General features: G+C 38.9%; 1 protein-coding gene across 1 annotated transcript; it reads right to left on the bottom strand.

Moving 5' to 3' along the window:
• Positions 1-11549: 11549 nt before the first annotated feature.
• Positions 11550-13177, bottom strand: LOC100358894 (RNA-binding motif protein, X chromosome). Its single transcript, XM_002717299.6, has one exon. It carries the CDS (start codon positions 13022-13024, stop codon positions 11849-11851), a length of 1176 nt encoding a protein of 391 aa, XP_002717345.2. The 5' UTR covers positions 13025-13177; the 3' UTR covers positions 11550-11848.
• Positions 13178-14746: the final 1569 nt, after the last annotated feature.

Consider the following 14746-nt stretch of genomic DNA (forward strand, 5'->3'; position numbering starts at 1 on the left):
TGTGCTTGACACCTGATAGGAGTAATCATTTTTGAAGAATGAATGATTGAGTATATCCGTGGATCTACATTAATGAAGGAATAAATAAGAGAATGGGGGCTACTATTGCTATTACTACACATATTAGACCCTAATCACTTATGTGTTTTTGGGGTAGAAGCTGATTAAGATATAAGAAATAGAGAAGCCCCTTGAAAGGCTCCCTAAATGTAGATAGACATTTGTATATTTATCAAGCCTGTAGGCATTCAGGCAAATGATCTGTTCTGGAAAATCAGAGTGTAAAAAGAGGCTGAACTTATCATTGGAGCTTTCATTCTTCCCTCTTCATCATTGCAAACTTCCAACATTTGAATGACTAACAGAATATCAGTAGGTCTGTGTGATGTATATTATAAATTAAGAAGCCATGAGACAAGAATGTAAAAAAAAATGGCATTAGTATTTTCAGTGGTCTCTTTTGACCTTCGGGGTACATGGCAGAACACCACTGCCCCACAGGGTAGGAGTGTGAACCTGATCCATAAAGCTAACAGGATTGTTTTTCGCAGAGTTCTCGGGCACCAGGCCAAGGGAATGGGCAGGAATCATTCCATTTGCTGAGTAAAATGGGGTGAAAAGCACTTCTGGCACATTTTGTCCATATAAATGATACTTGTTTGCAATTCATCAACTCTTTCTCTTCTTTATATCCATATGCAATGTAAATGATCATCTTTCTCTGAAGCTCCATAATGATGCACAACTCAGAAATGTGATAGAATCAGCTAAAAGAGAGCAGATGGGAGTTTTTTCCTCAATATTCATATTCATAAAAAATAGAGAACTCAACAAAAGGAGATACATAAGTACTATGCCTGGGGGCTGCATGGCTTATGTATGACAGTAAGTTGGTTTTCTGCAACTCTTTATTCTTCAAACCTTTTCTCATTCTTTCTCGCAGCAATCACTGAAGACGCTCTGGGAGAAAAGCTGTCTCTCCCTGTAAAAACAAATATATTTCCCTTTAGGTTTTTATTGCACCTTAGAATCCACCACTCAGGAAGCAATGGTTAAATATTTTACTAGAGAAATATAATCAGAAGGCAAACCATGTGAAACAGTGAGGTCTTGAGTGTTCCTTTCAAACACTGAAATGCACACTGCTGTACTGAGAGATTGTATGGGGGAAAGAGTGAACAGATTGAACTGTGGCTATCAATTTTTTTTAAAAAATACATGATTACACAGAGGCTAAGGAGGTTTATGTCAGTGTACTGATGAAACAGCAGTGCTGCCAGAAATATTGAAAAATACCACCAAAAAATAAAAGATATTAAATGCTAAAAAAGTTTTAAATTCCAAGAAAGTACAACATCATTCAAAAGACAGTTGTGGATTTTGGTAGCATAACCAAAGGAGAAGGATGCACCCCAAAATGACAGGTTTCTCACTCCCCGTGTCTCCCTCTAACCCACTGTCCACGTGGGACACCCTCCATCCACTCAGGGAGGTTTGCTGTGTGGCCTCCATGGAGGATCCGTGCCCTTAGGGTTTGTGTGGGCTCTGTGAGCGGGAAGTCCTATCAGAACCCTGGCGGGGCGGGGGGGGGGGGGGGGGGGGCGGGGAGGGTTGGGCACGTGTTCTCTGGGAGGCCACTCTCTGCTGCCTGTCCCCCTTAGTCAAAGTCCTCTGAAGGGGATGTCTTGCACGACACTTTCCTTCAGAATCTGGTTATCACTGCTTTCCCAAGGCCCACCCTTCACTCACCACGCTGGAGCTACAGCCCCCCTTTCGAGCCAGCATTCATTAATGCCTCGCTAACTCAGTGCTTTCTACCCCACCCACTCCCACCCTTTGTCAATAAGTCTTCCTTGAATTGTGCTAACCCGATTGTCTCACCTGTTTCTCGTAGAGAACCAGGCTGCTACACTGATCGCCATCTCTTAGAGTCCAGTTACTTAGGTGACTTTTCAGGTGTGGTGAGCACTGCTGCGCGACTCCAGGATAGTTATTTACACGGTTTCTGTAAACCTCTACAGTATGGTATTTCTCTTTCATGACCAGCCTCCATCCCTGCTGACAATCGTGGAGCTTCAAGAACAAAAGAGAAAAGAGTGAAGCATGTGCACCAACACCAAAATGCACCCTTGTCCCTCCTCTACCTTTCAGTTCCTTCTTCATTTGTTCCACAGGGTCCACATCCACAGTGTGTTTGTTTTCCTTCCAAGTGACTACGAATTCCTGGAATTGGGATGACTGCCAGTGCCCACATGGAGATTTCCATGGAATAATTCAGACCAACCTAACTGCAAGGAACACATATTCTCTTCCTTACCAGTAACAAAACCCATAATTACTTTGCTTGGAAATATCAGGTCGTTTCTACCAGGACAACGCACAAATACCCACATTTAATAGTCATCTACCAACTATGTAACAAAATAGAACAGAGCAAGTGCACATTTTAGCTGCTTACTACTTAATCAGGAATATTTGATATTAATAGTATTTTTGGGCCGGCGCCGCGGCTCCACTAGGCTAATCCTCCGCCTTGTGGCGCCGGCACACCGGATTCTGTCCCGGTTGCCCCTCTTCCAGGCCAGCTCTCTGCTGTGACCCAGGAGTGCCGTGGAGGATGGCCCAAGTGCTTGGGCCCTGCACCCCATGGGAGACCAGGAGAAGCACCTGGCTCCTGCCATCGGATCAGCGCGGTGCGCCGGCCGCGGTGGCCATTGGAGGGTGAACCAACGGCAAAGGAAGACCTTTCTCTCTGTCTCTCTCTCTCACTGTCCACTCTGCCTGTCAAAAAATTAAAAAATAAATAAATAAATAGTATTTTTGGAGAGTGTTAATATATATGAAATAGCTCATCAATACTGAAATCATACTAGTAACTTTTCTCTTCCAAAATTCATGAATTCTAAGTTATATTTCACCTACAATATCACTCAATAACATGGGTCTTTCACACACAAAGCTTTAGGCCTCTTAATCTAAAAAGAGGTTATTGTAAAATATGGATGCCCAGATAATTTGCATGATTAATGAAAATATGTTTTAGAATATTAAACATTTAAGATGTTAGCATTTAGTAGGCTTTCTGACAGAAGTTAAAAGACTATTAGAATGACTGATGAATTGCTACAGTACATTAGGCCTCAGAACCAGGAATGAGCTAGAGGACATTTATGTAACTTCTTAGCATTCTTATTTTTTCCTTTCCACCCCCCTCCAACTAAGCTGTCCTTCTGTGACCTTGGCTCAGTTTTAAATGGCTAAGCACAGGACTTTGCAACATTTTGAGAAACTTACAAATTTCCTGGAACGGTATTAACAGAGAATGAAAGAAAGGAACTGTATTAGCCAGGGCTTTGCACACAGTATCTGACACACAGTCAGCGATTAATAAAGATGTGTTTAAGGAGGGAAACACCTCTTTCAAAGTTATGATGGTCAAATGTCCGTACAATGAAGAAAGAAAGTGAAATAAAAAAATCCCTCCCTGGTCAGTGGCAAGGTCATGGACAGCTAAGTTGTTCATGGCCAGGAGATGTAGACACACACACCTTTTCAGCATTTGTGAGGCATTGTGTTTCAGAATGAAGCTCCACCTGCTGAAGCCATGCTAAAGCCCCTTTGCCTTTGACTGCAACAGAGCTTGTCGGGACCCATTTGGTCTGTTACTTCCTCCTCGTGTTACACTTAGAGATGAAATATATCAGAAAAATCTGTCAGGGAGGTGTTTATATCCCCGCTGGGTAAAAAAGTAAAATACCATTGTAAAGGTAGGACCACAAGAAAGACCAAAATAAATTCTTAAGGTAGGAGCAATAAGCTGCGTAATGGCCTTGCTTTGAGGGAGACAATTAACATTACTTTAATTTATGTGAAGTATTATCGCCAAGTTATGAGCTAGCTCCTGCTCTGCGCCCTACTTGCCAAGACCTGCTTCTTTGGCACCTTTTCCTGTAGAGTGTTATTCAGTTTATAGTTCTCCAACACTCACATATCACACAGAATCTTTAATCCTGCATCAGTGAGCATGGAGAAAATTGTAGTATTATACATCACTTAAAACCCCACTACTTAGTCAATAATGCAAATAGTGGACAGAGCGACTATTTGGCTGAATAATTGCCCCCAGTGACAAAAATCGCTAAATCAGGGAATCTCATAAATTTTACTTGATTTGGGTAAAGGGTCTTTGCTGATGTGATTGAGTTTGGAATCTTAAGATAGGGAATTACCCAGATTATGTGATTGGACCCTAAATGAAATCATAAAAAGAGAGAAGTAGTGGTTTTTTTTTTAAAATCTTATTAAAACAGTATACACCCCAATAAATGCACTTAAGTGTATAGATCAATGTGTTTTTTGTCATCTGATCACTCTCAAAACCAACACTTAAATTAAGAACAAACCATTACTGGAACCCCAAGAGTCCTCACTATTTCACCAACTCCATTTCTTTTTTAATAATATGTGAAGTAAAAGTATATTCTCACCTGCATAGTACGATTCAGTGAAACCCTATTTATAACTATATACCAAATGATCTGACATCCATACAATTTTTTGTTTTCTCTATATACATGTTACTGCCACAAATAAGAAAAAATATGTTTTTTTGTGTGTGTCTGGTTTATTGCACTTACCCTAATGATCTTCAGTTGCATCCATGTTGTCACAAATGTTGGGTTTCATTCTTTTTTTGTCTGAGTATCCTATCATGTGTGTATATATATATATATATATTTGTGTGTGTGTGTGTGTGTGTGTATGGCATTTTCTTTATCCAGTAGTAAGTTGATGGGCATCTAGGTTGATTCTATATTTTAGCTTGTGTGAATTGAGCATCTATAAACATGGAAGTGCAGGTAATTCTTTAACACACTGCTTTAATTTCCTTTGGCTATAGTCCCAGGAGTGGAATAACTGGGTCCTATGGTAGATATATTTTTAGTTTCTGAAAAATTCCATACTGTATTATGTAATTATTATACAAGATTATGTGACCACCAACAGTGTATTACAGGACTTTTTCTCCACATCGTAACTATTATTTGTTATTTTTTGATTTTTGAAAGGTAACCATCTAACTATTCACTGAGGTGATATCTCATTGTGCTTTTCATTTGCATTTCCCTGATGGCTAGTGATCCTGAGCATTTTTTATGTGTTTGTTGGCCATTTGTATTTCCTCTTTTGAAAATCTCGTGTTCATGTCCTTTGTCCATTTTTTAGCTGGGTTGTTTGTTTTGTTATTGTTGAGTTTCTTGAGTTCCATATATATTCTGGATATTAATCCTTTATTGGCAAATAGTTTCTCTCCTTCTTGCTTAGTTTCTCTGGCTAAAACTTTCAGAAGTATACTGAATAGCAATGTGAATGTGAATCTCCTTGCCTGGGTCTAGATCTTAGTGGAAATGCTTCCAACTGTTCCCCATTCAATATGTTGCTGGTTGTGAGTTTGTCATACAAAATTGCCTTGAATGTGTTGAGAAATGTATTTTATGTCCAATTTGCTTATGGTTTCCATCATGAAAGAATCTTCTATTTTATCAAATGTTTTCTCTGCATCTATTGATATAACATATGGATTTTATTATTCAATTTGTTAATATCATGTATCACATTTATTGATTTGTGAATGCTGAACTATCCTTGAACACAGGGATAAATCTCACTTGGTCCAGGTGAATGATCTTTCTGAAGTATTGTTGGGTTTGATTAGCTAGCTAGCATTTTATTGAGGATTTTTGCATCTATGGTCATAAGAGATATTTGTTAATAGTTCTCTTCCTTATTATATGTTTTTCTGGTTTGGGGAGTAAGGTGATGCTTGGCCTCATAAAAGGAGTTTGGGAGGATTCCCTCTCTTTCAGGTGTTTAGAATAGTTTGAAAAGGCTTGGAATTAGTTCTTTAAAACTTTGGTAGAATTCATCAGTGAACTCATTCTGTCCTAGACTTTTCTTTTTGGGGCGGGGGGGGCAGTCTTTATTGCTGATTCAATCTCCATCTTAGGTTTTCTGTCTTCATGATTCAAATTTGGTAGACTGTATTTGTTCAGAAAACTATCCATTTCTTCTAGATTTTCCAATTTATTGGCATATAGCTATTTGTAGTAATTTCTGATGATTCTTTTTACTTCAGTGGTATCTGTTGCAACATCTCTTTTTTCATCTCTGGGTTAATTGATTTGGGTATTCTTCCTTTTTTTTTTTTTGGTTAATTTGGCAAAGAGCCTATCAGTTTTTCCTTTTTCAAAAAATAGCTCTTAATTTCACTGATTTTTTAAATCATTTTTTGGTTTTAATTTTCTTTATTCTATAATATTCAGTATTTCTTTCCTCCTACTAATTTTGGCTTTGGTTTGTTCTTGTTTTCCTAAGTCCTTGAGATGCATTATTAGATCATTCATATGATGCTGTTCCAATTTCTTCATGTAAGCTCTAATTACTATAAACATGCCTCTAAATACTGCGTTGGCTCTATCCCATAAGTTCTGAATATATTGTGTTGTCACCTTCATTCATTTCTAGGAATTATTTATTAAGATTTTGTTTATTTTATTTGAGAGGTAGAGTTACAGACAGTGAGAGGAAGAGACAGAGAGAAAGATCTTCCTTCTGTCGGTTCACTCCTCTAATGGCTGCAACAGCTGGAGCTGAGCCAATCCAAAGCCAGAAGCCAGGTGCTTCTTCCTGGTCTCCCACATGGGTACAGGGGCCCAAGGACTAGGGCCATCCTCCACTGCTTTCCCTGGCCATATCAGAGAGCTGGATTGGAAGAGGCACAGCCAGGACTAGAACCGGCTCCCATATGGGATGCCGGCACCACAGGCGGAGGATTAACCTACTGTGCCACGGTGCCAGTCCCTAATTTTTTATTTCTTTTATGACCCAATGTTCATTCAGGAGCATGTTATTCAGTAACCAAGTGTTTGCTTATGTTCTCAGGTTTCTTAAATTGTTATTTTTCAGCTTCATTTCTTTGTGGTCAGAGAAGACACAAGGTATGATTATGACTTTTTTTTTTTTAATTTGCTGAGACTTGTTTTATGGCCTAGCATAAGGTGTATCTTAGAGAAAGTGTCATGCACTGATGAGAAGAATGTGCATTCTTCAACTGTGGGATGAAAAGTGCTGTAGATATCAGTGACATCCATTTGGTCCATTGTGTCAATTAGCTCTGTTGTTTCCTTGTTAAATTTCTATCTAGTTGATCTGTCCATTGATGAAAGTACGGTGTTGAAGTCCCAAATTACTATGATTCTGGAGTCTTTGTCTCCATTAACATTTCTTTTAAATAGTGAGATGCCCTAGAATTGGGTGCATATTCAAAGCCGGTTAGGACTAAGGAATTCTCCTTCTGTCAAAGCTGCTAGTGGTGGGGTATGGCAGCCTCCTCTCAATTTGACTGGGAAGATGGTGCTTCCCAGCCAGGCACCAGCTGTGTATACACAGCAGTAGCTGGCACCATGAGGCCTGCAGATGCATATCTGTCCTCTCTTTTCACTGTTCCACAGAGTCTGTGGTCTTTTTTTATATATAATTTTTTTTTATTTGACAGAGTTAGACAGTGAGAGAGAGAGACAGAGAGAAAGGTCTTCCCTCTGTTGGTTCACCCCCCAAATGGCCACTTAACCAAGTGAGCCACGGCGCCAGCCTCTCTGGTCTGTTTTGTCCATTCTCCACTGACATTTTCTGTCCTTCAGAACCCCAGGAAAAGAGCTTCTTCCTTTGTTTTTCTGGTATCACTCTGTGACTGAGATCAGTGTGGCTTCTCCCTATGCAGCCATCCAAGCATACTTGAAATACAGAGAAACGAAGGCAATTCGAAGACAAATAAAGACAGATTAGAAAATGTGGCCTTCAGAAGAGAGGGAGATGATATATTCCAGGTCTTAAATGGAAAAATACACTTCCAACCAAGAATATTGTATCTAGTGAAGCTATCATTTAAAAACAAAGGAGAACTAAAGTATTTTCCAGATAAAAACAAAGAATTTATTGCCATCAGACCAACTTAACAAGAAAAACCAGAAATCACTGAATTCACTAACTGAGCTGGTAGAATCATTGTCCAATTAACAAATGGCAGATCTTATTTCTTAACTATCAATACTAACCTTGAATGTAAATGGATTAAACTCTCCAACAAGAAGACTTAGTTTGGCTGAATGGATTAAAAAACTGAAGCCCCACTATATGTTGCCTACAAGAAAGTCAACTTCACAAACAAGATATATATATATATAGACTTAAAGTGAAGGGATAGAAAAAGATATACCAGGCAAATAGAAACCAAAAACTAGCAGAAGTAGCTACACTGATGTAACATAAAACAGACTTTAAATCAAAAAACTATGAAAAGAGAAAAAGAAGGACATGATATTTTTATAAAAGATCAATTCAGCAAGAAGACATAATAATCCTAAGTATATATATGTACCCAACACAATACTTCTCAGATATATACAGCAAATACTGTTAAACCTAAACAGTTGATGACTTCAACACCAATCTCATCAATGCACAGATTTTTCAGGTTGAAACATACTGTTGGGCAAATGGACCTAATAGACATGTATAGGACATTTCATTCATTTGCTACAGAATACACATTTTTCTCATCAGCACAAGGAACATTTCTCTAGGATAGAAAACATATGAGGCCACAAATCAAGTATCAGCAAATTTAAAAAGATTGAAAGTTAATATATTGGAAAACCTCAAAGAAATGGATAAACTCCTGGATACGTATAACCTACCAAGATTAAGTCACAAAGATATAGACAGCCTAAACAGATCCATGAAAAACAATGGGATTGAAGCAATAATCAAAAGTCTCCCATCAAGGAAAAGTCCAGGACTGTCGCTCCCCCTCTTCACGGAGGAACGACACAGGACCCTGCGTTGTTCTTTCGTCTGCTCAGCCCTTCCCAGGTTGGCTGCCGATCCTTCCACCTCCGTGGAAGGGCGGCTCCCCCTGCCACTTTCCCCACTTCCGTGGGGGAGCGGCACACCGCCAGCCGGCTCTCTCGGGGGCTGCTCAGATGTTATCCGGATGTTCCCCTTAGATGTTCCTGGTGTATGTTGTCTCTCTCTCCTCCTTTATAGTCCTCTTCCACCAATCCCAACTCTGCTACCCACATGCCGAGTACGCTGCTCTCCTCCAATCAGGAGCAGGATCAGCTCCTGCAGGTTACTGGTCGAACTGGAGGCAGCTGTGTAAAAGTTGTTTACTCCTCTCCCAGCGCCATATTGTGGGAGAGCAGATGCATAGAATAAGTCTTAATTCCAGTAACTTAGTCTAGTCCCAGTTGCTCCCCACACAGGACCTGATGATTTTAGTACTGAATTCTAAAAAACAATAAAAAATGAAGTAACTCCAATATTTTTCAAAATATTCAAACTATTGAACAGGATGGTTCTCTGCCACACTCTTTGTATGAAGCCAGCGTTACTGTGATACCAAACCCAAAGACATGACATGGAAAGAAAACTACTGACCTGTATCCTTAATGAACATGGATGCAAAGATTTTAAACAAAATACCAGCAAATCCAATCTGAAACTACATCATAAAAGATCATATATGACAATTAAATGGGATTTATCCCAGAAGTTGAAGAGTGGTTTAGCATTCACAAATCATTAATTATCATAAATAACATCAATAGAATGAAGAACAAAAACTTATGGTCAACTCAACAGATTCAGAGAGAGCATTTGATAAGGTTGAACACCACTTCATGATAAAAATTATGGACAAATTAGGAATAGAATAAGAATTCCTCAAAATTATAGAGGCTATATATGACAAACCAACAGCTAGTATCATAATGGGGAAAAGCTCAAAGCACTTCCCCTGAGATCTGGAACTGTCTACTTTCTCCATTCTTATTCAATATAGTACTGGAACATTTAGCAAGAGCAATATAAATGATGAGAAAGAAATAAAGGGCATCAAAATAGGAAACAGGAAGTCTTATTATCCATGTTTGCAGTTAACATGATGTTGCACATGGAAAAACCTAAACACTCCATCAAAAAGCTGTAAGAATTGATGAACTAGTTCAGCTCAGTTGCAGGTTACAAAATAAACATAGGCAAAACAGTAGCTTTTTATATGCTAATGATGAACTCACTGAAAGAGAAACCAAGAAAGAAATCCCATTCACAACATCACACACAAAGAAAATCAAATATTCAACAATAAATCTAACCTAAGAAGTGAAAGTTCTCTACAATGAAAATTACCAATCTTTGATGAAAGAAAGAATCAAGCACACACAAAAAAATGGAAAGCTATTCCTTGTTCATATATTGCAGCAATATCATTAAAATGTCTACACCACCTAAAGCAATCTACAATGAAACCTCATCAAAATAATAGTGACATTCTTTACATAATTAGGAAAAAATTCCTAAAATTCATTAAAAAACACAAAAGACCCAAAATAGCCAAAGTGATCCTGATCAACAAAAATCAAGCTGGAAGCATCACAATACCTGATTTAAAAGAAAACTTCGAAAAATTAACACTTAAAACAGTTTGGTACTGACATTAAAACTGATACATAGATCAATGGAAGAGAATAAAGACACTAGAGATTAAACCATATATACATACAGCCAACTGATTTTTTTAAAATAAAAATTATATATAATATATAAATATATATATAAATAAAATTCTACCATTTGCAGCAAAACAGATATAATTGGAGGACATTGTGTTGAATGAAATAACCTGGGCCCAGAACAACAAATAGCACATGTTCTCCCTTATATTTGGGAGATAAAATTTTTAAAAAGAAAAGAAAAGGGGAGGGGAGGGGAGGGACCGGAAGGGAAGGCCTGGGTATTTCTGCAGTATTGCTGTGTGTATATATATATATATATATATTCTACTGTCAAACCAATTGTTAAGAATGCTATAATATTAGAGTTTTAGTGATCTATGGTTACTTTAAAATATACTGTATGTGATGAAATGGTCATTTTTTCCATTCGATTCTTATTTATAACCATTGTCTACATTCCCAATAAACTATTTTTTTTTGCTTTTTTACTTGTTAAACTTTTTATTTGGTGAAGTGTTAAGCCTTTTTACTATAATGTAAATTTTTTTTTTTGTTGTTGGTTTTGGCCAAACTTTTTATTTAGTATTCTGTAGTTGTTTAACACACACTTAAATGGTCTTATTGGGGGAGGGGAAAGGGGAGGTTCTTGCAGATTCCCAAGGAAATGTCAGAAAGGCAAAATATGGCCAGCATTATCCATTTGCTTTCTTTGGGTTTACTGGGTGAATAGCACTTTCTTTACATAGGCATCTGATCTCAGGTTTTTCATACTGAGAACATTTGAGATTTCAGTTTGAAGAAATCCTGAAATCCTAAGAGTAGCATACCCCAACCACCCTCTAATAGCTAGCTTGTTGGTATGGGTAGAATGAGTCATTTCTCAATGGACATCAATGGATAACTAGGTGGCTAGATGTTTGTGGAAGGTCTTAGAATTGCTTGCCTCATTTACTGGGAAAAAAAAAATCAGATAGGTTGTGGCCTTTCAGGGAAACTTTTACTTGGAAAATTACAACACTAATACAACAAGTCAAGTCTTACACATTTAACATTTGCTTGTTGAAAGCAATGTCATAAAATCAAATAAAATTAAACATGGTTTACTTTTTTCCTCACAAGAACATAAAAATTATGGAGGGGGAACTTAACAGGAAACTTAAAAAAAAAAGTAACACAATTTTTCCTTTTAGTAGTCCTTGGGTAGTTATGACAGAATAGTTTCCACTTTGTTTGTTTCTTTGAACAGGGATTTTGGTCCAAAGTTTTGTTTGTTTCTAGTATCTGCTTCTGCCTCCCCCTCTATCAGATCGGTTTCCTCCACGGCCACCACCTCTTGGTGCTCCGCGGCTTGAACTGCTGTAGGAATCACGTGGAGGAGGGTACCCCCTTTCCATAGAAGGAGGAAGCCCTCTTTCTTGTCTGCCAACCCGATCGCGACCACTTGAGTAGAGATCACTTCGGCTGCTTGAGTAACTGTCTCGACTTCCACCATATCCGTCACGTGAGCTGCTGTAATCATCATAGCGACTGCTTCCACCATAAGATGGCGGGGGCCCTCGTGTAGGTGGAGCACTACGTGAGTTACCATAACTCTCATAGGAATCTCGGTAGGAACCTCCACTTGGATGATCTGAATAGTCCCGATCACGACCATATCCATCTCTATCACTATAGCCTCTTGATGGATAGTCATCACGTGAACTGGAATGACCATAATCACGGTAGGTATAGTCTCTTGGTGGTGGTGCATAATCTCTTGTATCACGAGAACTCGGGTAATCTCTGCTTGAATAGCTGTCTTTAGTAGAGTATCCATCATCTCTTGGGGACAAATAAACATCTCTGTGAGAAGGCAGGGGCTCCCTCCGAGGTGGGCCTCCGTAACTGTCTCTTCCACGTGATACAGGGGCTCTTCCTCCCATTCCACTGCTGCTGCGAACTGGTCCTGAAGGGGCTGATCTTTTAGGAGGAGGACCCCCACTTCGTGGTGGTGGTCCTCTTTTTACTGGAAGCGGTCCCCTGGAAGAACTCATGTTAAAATTCATGGAATAGCCACCATCATCCCTGTGCCCTCCACGTGAGGGAGGTCCTCGAGTTCCTCCACTTCCTCCTCTTCCTCCCCGAAGACCTCTTGGTGGGCCTCTGCTTCGTGGAGGTGGAGGTGGTCCACGCCTACCACTTTCAAATGATGGCTTGGTAGCCTGTTCCACCTTGATGGCTTTCCCATCCAAGGACTTTCCATTCATGTCTCTGGCAGCATCCTTAGCATCTGCTGGGCTTTCAAAGGTGACAAAAGCAAAACCTCTTGATTTGTTGGTTTCACGGTCTTTCATCAAGAGTACCTCCACTATTCGTCCATATTTGCCAAATACTGCTTCAAGGGCTTTCTCATTTGTTTCTGTATTAAGCCCACCAATGAAGAGCTTTCCTGGGCGATCTGCTTCAACCATTTTTTTTTACCCCAGTGAATCGCAGGGGTGACGACGGTCGTAAGCTCCTTCGAGCTCGCCGGCAAGGAATTCCCAGCAGCTCAACACGAGTGAAAGCCGCACGCCTGAGCCCACAACCGGGAAGCTGACTGCACTACTGCGCAACGAGCCTATAATGTAAATTTTAAAAATGTCGGCAAAACTAGAAAAAGACAAAAAATGGGTGACAAAATATATACTTTAGGCCTTTAAGAAAGCTTTCACTCTTAATAAAGCCAAAATCAGGGTGTTTTTGTTCTGCAAGAAGATTTCAAATTTCCATTATGTTATTTAATCCTATAGCAACTATGGTCTAGATAGGGGTAGAAAAAAAGCATGCTCTTACGTGGACATGAAAAGTATGGGAAGGATTATAAACAGTGTGCACTTAACTCCTGTCATCATAATGTCACTATTTTATTGAAGGGGCGTTCTGTCCTGTTGAAATAAAAATTGAGGTGATTGAACATACTCATACAACACATGTACAAATAAGAACTGTAACTGTGGGTTTCAGAGGATAAGTGACATGTATTCCTTCATTTCTTCATCAAATATTTCTTCAGCATCTTCCAAGCGCCTGGTAGATCTTCCAAGAGTGAGACGTAGCAGCTGGTCTCAAGGAGCTAGAGTTCACGGTTCTTCTTTGGCGTGCATGTAAACAAATCCCCATGGAATATGTTGTAGTGATGATACAGGAAACTCATGTGGAAGCAGCATTTTCAAATACATTATTTCAGAACTACATGATTCTGGACGTTAAAAACACTGGTTTCCCTTCTTTCCAGTTTCAGCAATCAGAGTCCATATATGTGAGATTCAGGAGCTAAATTTTGTAGTAGAAGCAGAATTTAAGCTGCTTCACGGTAAAGGTTTGTATTCTTTGTTCTTGTGGTCAAACATTTGAGACACTGATAGGGAGAATTGTATTCAAGGATAGTGCAGACAATATTCAACATCTTTATATTCTGGAGAACAGAATTTGTAAATTATGGAAGTTTTCTTACAGTTTCAAAAGCAACTACTTCTACAATAAAGGTTACTTAATTAAAACTTACCCAACTGAAACACCCATTTATCTGAAACAAATGTTTATGCTATCCACATCAACAACTCTTCACATGAGTAGCTAACAATAAACAATGGAATGGTGCCCAATGAATATAAATTAAAGCAAATTGCTCCTAATACACTTTGCCCTAAAATATACACATTTCCACATAGGCATATACTCACAGGCACACATATGCACACACCCTTTCACACACACACACACACACACACACAAAGAAAGCTCTGCTGTCGTAACCTCTTTAAAAGGTCAATTAGCATGGATTGAATCATAAAGATTTTATTTTCATTTTAACCTTGAAGCCCCAGTTTTAGCCACTGATAAGCCATGAGTTTCAGTTAGGACCAGCTACTTGATGGCAAGTAGTCAGAATGCTTAGAAAGGTCTAATGCACAATACATTGCTGAATCTTCTGTTCAGAATTATCAAGGATTTTAAGGCAGCAATAGCATAACACAAAACCTTATGTGATCTTTGTGAGAGCACAACCATGGTTTTTCTGTGGCCATAAAGCCAGCCCTGGCTTCAGATATTCCTTATCAATACATTGTGTATGAATTTTCCCAAAGACTACACTGTATATATAGCAAAATGACAACAATCTGCCTAAAAGTTAAATTATAATAATATAT

Source organism: Oryctolagus cuniculus, chromosome 4, assembly GCF_051225735.1.
Source record: "Oryctolagus cuniculus isolate XC-2025 breed Fujian yellow rabbit chromosome 4, ASM5122573v1, whole genome shotgun sequence".
Taxonomy (NCBI): domain Eukaryota; kingdom Metazoa; phylum Chordata; class Mammalia; order Lagomorpha; family Leporidae; genus Oryctolagus; species Oryctolagus cuniculus.

What these genes read in the sequence shown, in the direction of transcription:
- LOC100358894 (XM_002717299.6), bottom strand. Translation starts at nt 13,024, where the DNA reads ATGGTTGAAGCAGATCGCCCAGGAAAGCTCTTCATTGGTGGGCTTAAT.